General features: G+C 49.5%; 2 protein-coding genes across 2 annotated transcripts in view; both read right to left on the bottom strand.

The window, feature by feature from the left end:
- Positions 1 to 4,329, bottom strand: part of LOC119577671 (WAS/WASL-interacting protein family member 3-like) — a 22,278-nt gene extending 17,949 nt beyond the window's left edge. The window contains exons 1-2 of the mRNA XM_037925230.1: positions 3,783 to 4,329; positions 3,330 to 3,542 (exon numbers count right to left, since the gene is read on the bottom strand). Of these exons, the coding sequence (XP_037781158.1) occupies positions 3,330 to 3,542; positions 3,783 to 4,329 (760 nt within the window). The remainder of the gene's footprint in view (positions 1 to 3,329; positions 3,543 to 3,782) is intronic.
- The window catches only part of LOC119578084 (alpha-1,3-mannosyl-glycoprotein 4-beta-N-acetylglucosaminyltransferase B-like), a gene marked incomplete in the record, with an annotated part of 154,663 nt that overhangs the window by 133,371 nt on the left and 13,792 nt on the right, over positions 1 to 7,500 (bottom strand).

Below are 7,500 nucleotides of genomic sequence, written 5' to 3'. Positions count from 1 at the left end.
TGCATATGCTAGATATATATATATATATATTATATATATAATACTATATTAATATAATATATATTAATATATACATACATAATTACATACATGCCAAAAAAAAAAAAAAAACACAAAAAAAAAAAAATATTATATATACATTACAAAACATAGATACCTACATACATACCTACATAGAGTGACTGATAGACTGACTAATAGATAGAGTGATTGAGTTAGAGACAGAGGGATAGATAGATAGATAAATTGACAGACTAACAACAAATAGATAAATAGATATAGCCACCGGTAGAAACATGTAATCATAGAACAGTTACAGACAGACAAAAACAGACTGATCGATAGATTGGCTGATAACCAATCTGGCAAATGAGAGACAGATAAATGAAGAGAGAGGAGACACAGAATGTCCGATAAACAGATAAATCGATAAATAGAAATGGTTGATTTACAGACAGACAAACAAATAGCCTAAATAGACTCACGGATATCAGAAAGAAGAAAAAAATACACATCTATTTTCTTACCTTTCTCGGGATATCCAATTCTTTACTATTTACTTCCTTTTCGTCCCCTTTTCCTCTTTCTCCTGTCTTCGAAACACCCCGCTCTATCTCTCTGTCTCTATTCTCACCTTTATTTACCTTCCCTCTCCTCTATTATTCTCTATCCCCCCCCCCCTATGCTGCTTCTTCTTCGTCTCTTAATTAACCACACAACATCCAAAAACGGAGCCCAAGTCGAGAGACAGATTTCGGACACGTCGCTCTCCTCTGCCAACAAGCTAATCTATCGCCCCGCGTGGCACTCTCTCGTGGCACTCATTCGTGGCACTGGCTCGCCGTTTGATTTAGGCGTGTCAGGTCCCTCTTTCAAGTTTTTTTTTTTCTTTCTTTTTCGTTTTTTTTATCAGTGTGGTATATCAATGTTGCATGAATACCTGCATTCATACCACATACAATTGCCCAGGCGTAAATATGTTTCTATGTTTGTATGCATGTAAATATAGTGAAGAGCGGAATGGACTGAGGGAATGAAAGAGAAAGGGAGGGAGGGAGGGAGGGAGGGAGATGGAGGGAGGGAGGGAGGGAGAGAGGGAGGGGAGATGAAGAGGGAAAGAAAGAAAAGGAGAGAGAGAGAGAGGCGAAGTCCGGTTTGTGTAGGGGGGATAGAGAGAGAGAGAGAGAGAGGAGAGAGAGAGGAGGGAGAGAGGGAGAGGGAGAGAGGAGAGAGAGAGAGACGACGAGTGAGGAGGAGAGGACATGAGAGACGAGAGAAGACGAGATTATTCGGAACGACGGAGAAGAGGAGGAGAGAGAGAGAGGAGAGGGGCGGGAGAGGGGAGAGGGAGAGGGAGGATTGAGAGAGAGAGAGAGAGCGAGAGGGAGGGGAAGAGAGAGAGAGAGGGAGTTGAGGGAGAGAGTGTTTTGCGAGTGTTGAGAGGAGAGAGAGAGGGAGGAGAGGGGGAGAGATGGAGAGGGGAGGATAGGAGAGGAGAAAGATGAGAGGGGGGTAGAAAGGAGAAAGAGGAAAGAAGAGAAAGAGATAGGGAAAACGAAAGAGATAAAGAGAGGAAAGAAGAGGAGAGGAGGTGAGAAAGGAGAGGATGGGGAGAGACGAGGAGGGGGGGAAAAAAAGGAGAGGGATACGGAGAGGGAGATGGGAGAGGGAGAGGGAGTGAGAGAGATGAGGAGGTGACCGAGGGAGAGAGTGGGGGGAGATGATGAGCGGGGGATGACGAATAGAGGAGGAGAGAGAGAGAGAAAGATAAGGCGAGGAGAGGGAATGAGGAGGAGAGCGAAGATGAGGAGAGAGAGAGGAGGGAGAGAGGAGGGAGGGAGCGGAGAGGATAAAGAGACGGAAGGGAGAGAGAGAGAGATGAGAGAGAGAGAGAGAAGAGAGAGGAGACGAGAGAGCGAGAGCGAGAGAGAGAGATGAGGAGGAGAGGATGTGAGAGGAGAGGCGGATGAGGAGAGAGTGAGAGAGAGGGATGAGAGAGGGACGGAGGAGGGGGGGGGTGGGAGAGGGGGGGAGGGGACGATCGGAGAGAGAGAGAGGAGAGAGATGATGCGGGGGGTGAGGGAGTTGGGGGGAGGGCTGGAGAGGGAGGGAGAGGGAGGAGTGGGGGGGGGAGGGAGAGGGAGAGGAACGAGGGAGGGGGAGGGGGGGGGAGAGATAGGGAGGGCGGAGGAGGTGAAGAGAGGGGAAGGGGAAGGAGAGCGGGGTGGGGGGGGGAGGATGGAGAGAGAGAGGAGGGGGAGGGGGGAGGGAGCGAGAGAGAGTGATCGGCAGGGACGAGAGAGAGAGGGAGGGAGGAGAGGAGGAGCGAGGCACTAGAAGAGGGGGGGAGGGAGGGTTGAGAGAGGCAGAGGGGAGAGGGGAGGGAGGTGGGAGGGAGGGGGGTGATCGAGGAGACCCCAGGAGTGACCGAGAGAAGAGAGGGAGATGAGAAGATCGGAGGGGAGAGAGAGAAGGGAGAGAGAAAAAGAGAAAGGGGGGGAGGGGGGAGGAGAGGAGACATGGTGAGATTGGAGAGAGAGGAGACGAGAGAGTGAGAGAGAGAAGGAGAGAGAGTGAGGAGAGAAAGATAGAAAAAGGATAGAAAGAGGAAAGAAAAAAGAAGAAAAAAGAAAGTAAAGAAAGAAAGAAGATACGATGAGGAGGAGAGAGTACAGGGGAGGGAGGGGAGGGATGGGGGGAGAGGAGGCAGAGATTTTTTTTTGTGGCATATGAGAGAGAGGATGGGCGATGTCTGGAGAGGAGTGGGAGAGTTGGAGGCCGAGGCTCACGGAGAGGAGAGAAGAGAGAGAGGAGGGAGAGAGAGTGATGGGATGGGCAGACGATAAGAGAGAGAAGAGATGTTGGATGGTGATAGGTTAGATGAGCCGCTGCGAGGGAGAGAGGTTGTTGGAGGCATGCGAAGGGAAGGACGCCGCGAGAGTGTTACGCAGATCGACGACAGATCTTGAGAGACGGAGAGGAGATGGAAGAAGAACGATTGGGGAGGCGAGATGAGTATGTGCCTCGGCGGGACGAGAGGGACGTGGAAGCAAGTGTATGAGAGAGAGGACGCCGCATTGGAGGAGAGAGAGAGAGGAGGAGTTGATACGGGTGTTGTGAGAGAGGGGGATGACTTTCGGGGAGATGAGAGATATCGGGATGGAGGGGGGAGATAGAGATGATGAGTCGTGTTAGAATCCCCCCGGAGAGGGAGGAGAGGGAGAAGCCGCCCGACAGAGCAAGCGGGGAGGAGATTAACGCAGCCTGAATGAGATGATTGAGTGCGATTGACAGAGGGTCCGTATCGAGATGAGTGGCCGGCGACGGACCTGGGTTGAGAGTGGGCTGGCCTTGATTCGATGAGGGGTTGGGGTTGCGCGAGTTCTGGCGGGTTGATGCGGGGGCGAGGCGGGGCGAGGCCCCTTGGGCGCACGCGGCTTGGGGCTCCGCCGTGGTAGTTTGACTTGGTGGGGCCCCCTTGGCCGATAGATGATTCGGTCGGGGTGGACGGTTATAGAACCGATATAGGAGAGTGAGCGGGGCTGAAGGGCTATATAGAGCCGGGGACTTAAGAGAGTTAGGGGCGGTGCCGCGCAGATGTCAGGAGGTCAGCGTTGAGCATAGTGAGGGACGGCTTGAGCTGGACGACAGCCATTGGAGTGTGCCGGGGCGGGGGAGTCCGAATAAGGCGCGAGGTACTCTCGGAGACTTATGTGGTGGTTTCTGGGCGTGTAGTGCAGGGGGGGGGGTGGATGAGAGAGAGGGTGGGGGAGCACGTATACCGGAGGGGACGCGGATGACGGAGAGAGGGAGAGGAGAAGAGTCCGAGAGGTGAGATCCAGACTGTGCGGGAGAGAAGAGGGCGCCGGCGCCTGAAAGGTAGGGGCTGCCTGAGGATCGTTGAGAGCGGATTGTGACAAGAGAGCAAGAGAGAAGAGCAGACCTGCACTGGTGAGGGAAGGTCCTCGAGCCGAATGTGAGGGTCGGTTGGGGTGGAGTGAGGGCCGTTCGGAGCTGCCGTGCGGCTGATAGAAGTACTTTAGGAGGGACGCCCCTCTGGAAGAGGGATGGTTTCTCGGGGTCGGATCGGCTGGAGTGTGCAGGAGAGATCGACAATGGAGTGACAAGAGGAGCGAGCGTTGTGGTCGCTAGGGTCTGAGTACGGGGACAGGGGGCCGGCGGCTGAGGCATCGGGAGCTCGGAAGGCTGGTGAGGGATATGAGGCCGGGGTTGACGCGGAGTGTCGTTTTGGAGTTTGATATCGCGAGACATCAGGGGGATGTCTGGGTGCGTTTTCGTCATGAAGCGCAGCTTGAGACAGGAAGCCATGGTGGTCTAGGCCGGAGGCGGAGAGACTCGACTGAGATTGGAGGATGGGGGTGTAGAGTAGCAGACGAGAAAGAGAGGAGCTGGCGATGAGGGTGCGGTCTGAGGAGACGAGAGAGTGAATGATGGGAGAGAGTAGTAAGCGACGGTTGTATGGAGACCGGACGAGATAGCGGACGGGAGAGGACGAGATGAGGAGAGGAAGAGCAGAGCGAAGAGAGTGAAGTTCGTGAGACCGAGGGCGGACCGGGACTGAGAGTGGATGAGGATGAGACGAGAGAGAGACAGACAGGAGGGGACATAGAGAGGACATGGGAAATAGTAAGAGTAAGAGAAAGAGAGAGAAAAACAAAAACGAGAAAGCGAAAAGGTGAAAGAGAGAAAGACAGAGAGCAAGAGAGTAAAAGTGGATAAAAACAAGCGAGCAACAGCGAAGTGAGGAACAGCGAAACACAATAAACCCTATGACAGTCTAAATTCTCACAGCTAACATTACTCTCGAAGTTTTTAAAATACAGTGTTTTTAACCCCACCGAGGACTCAAAATTGGTCTTCTCGGGAGGTTACAACAATGGGAATGCAAAGAACCCTCCCCCTCCCCCCCCTCCCCTCCCCACCCCCCCACCCCCCCCCCCCCAACCCCTGGGCTCCATTATTCTTTCTCTTAATAACAAGTATTTCTCTTTAGGCCTTGCTGTCTCTGTTTTCTCTGTCAGTGTCTTTTTTTTTGTCTATCTCTGTCTATGTCTCTTTTTTTTTCTCTTTTGTCTCTCCTTTCTCTGTGTCTGTTTGTCTGTTCGGTCAGTTCTACTCCCCCCCGTGTTGCTCTACTCTCTCATTTATCTGTAGTCTGGGCTATAATATGTTCTAGGGGATGTATGTCTGTTGGTATGGATTGTTCGATGTCTGTGCTCTCATCTCGGGGTGAGATCTGTATATCTTGTATATGTATTCGGTAGATAATAATTGGTATCTATCTCAATGGTCAGGGGGGGGGGAGAGGAGAGAGCAGAGAGGGAGGGGGCGGAAGAGAGAGAGAGAGACGAGAGAGAGGAGAGAGAGAGATAGAGAGAAGAGAGAGCGAGAGAGAGAGAGAGAGAGATCGGAAGAAAGATCTAATCTATTAAGAGAGTGTTGGGGGTGAAGAGAGAGATAAGAGAGAGCGTCTAGACAATCGTATCTACAGCGCGAGCCCTCTCTCTCCCTCTCTCCACCCTCTCTCCCCCTCTCTCTCCCTCTCTCTCCCTCTCCCTCTCCATCTCCATCTCCAGCAATCTAGCTCTTTCTCTCTTTTTTTGTCTTTTTCCTCCTCCTATTTTTCTCTTTCTCTCTCTCCGTCTATCTAACGCTTTCTCTCCTTTTCTTTTTCATTTTTTCCTTTTTTTTATTTTATTTTTCGCTTTCTCTCCCACCTCTCCCTTTCCCTCTTCCCTACACTTCTCCTCTCCTTTTTATTCACGTCTATGCATCTTCTCTTGATCTCCCCTCACCTCGGTTATTTCTCAACTTCACCCAAAACCTCAAAATCTACGATACGAGGAAGAGGAAGAAGAAAAAAATAAAAATAAAAAAAAAAAAATAAAAAAAAAAAAAAAGTTTTTTTTCCCATCCCTTCCCTTCACCGAGATTTGGCTTCGCGTCTCTCCCTTGTCAGCTCGAAACGTTCACCCGGCCGTAAACGTTGCGACTTCGAGAACGTTCCTGTTGACAACGTTCCAAAGCCTTGTCAGAGCCGCTACCCCTACCCCCACCCCTACCCCCACCCCTCCCCCCCGAATATTTGGTTACCGTTTTTTCTCCCCCTCCCCCCTCCCCCCCCCCCCCTCCTGTACCAAATACATATACCGGACCTTTCCTGTTCTCTTACCTTTCCCTCCTTTTATCCTCCCTTTTATGCCTTCGCTTTGCTTTTTTTTTCCCCCTTTTTAACCCCCCCCCCAACCCACCCCCCCCCCCATTTTCCCCCCCCCCAAATAAAAAACCCCCCCCCCCCCACCCCCCTTTTCCCCCCTTTTTTTCCCCTTTTTTCCTTTTCCCCACCTACCCCCTCCTTCCTCCCCCCCCTTTCTCCTCCCCCTCCAACCTTTCCTTCCCCCCCCTCCTTCCCCTGGCCCCCCCACCCCAGCCCTAAACGAAGGGCACTCGCAACCCCCACTTTCAACCCCTCAACTTAACCTGCATTCAACCTTCAACCCTTCAACTTAACCTGCATTCAACTTTCAACCTTCTAACTTAACCTTTCAACTTAACCTGCATTCAACCTTCAACCCTTCAACTTAACCTGCATTCAACTTTCAACCTTCTAACTTAACCTTTCAACTTAACCTGCATTCAACTTTCAACCTTCTAACTTAACCTTTCAACTTAACCTGCATTCAACCTTCAACCCTTCAACTTAACCTGCATTCAACTTTCAACCTTCTAACTTAACCTTTCAACTTAACCCGCATTCAACCTTCAACCCTTCAACTTAACCTACATTCAACTTTAAAGATCCCTCGTTGCATCAACTTTTCGCACCGTACAGTAGTACCCTTTAACTTTCAAACTTAACTTTAAACTTTAAGTCCCCCCCCCCCCCGATTAGCGGCATTAATTCATCAAGTCTACCTTTTAAAGTCTTCATTTTCCCCTTTTATTCCTATAGTTTATTTTACTTCATTATTCCACTTTACGATTCATAAAATACACTTTAATTTCCTAACTTTATCTTTAAGTTTTCAAGATGTGAGAGTTTACATTTTAAAGTTTTTTCTCTCTATTTCTATTGTCTTTACCTTTATCTTATTCTATTTCATTATTCTCTTCTTGTTTTTTCCCCCTTTCATTTGTTTCGTCTTTATTCTATTTCATTTTATGGTTTATCCCCCACCCCCCTTATTTCCATTTTATCTTATTATTCTGTTTCATTTTATTCCATTCTCCCTCATTTCTATGGTCTTTATCTCGTTTTATATCTTATTATTCTATTTTATGGTTTATTCCCCCTTTATTGCTATTGTCTCTCCAGCTTTACCTTCACTGAGAGACTCGAGTTCCCGTTCAGCCTCCTTATTGGTTGTTTGCTGTCTACTTTTGTCTACTTTTCCTTTCAAACCCTTATTTATCTCTACTGCAAACGTAGGTAAAATTCCTGTTGTAGTCTATCATAATCACCATCATAATCCTCATAAT

Source organism: Penaeus monodon, chromosome 10 (assembly GCF_015228065.2).
Source record: "Penaeus monodon isolate SGIC_2016 chromosome 10, NSTDA_Pmon_1, whole genome shotgun sequence".
Taxonomy (NCBI): Eukaryota; Metazoa; Arthropoda; class Malacostraca; order Decapoda; family Penaeidae; genus Penaeus; species Penaeus monodon.
This window is presented reverse-complemented; position numbering and strand designations above follow the sequence as displayed.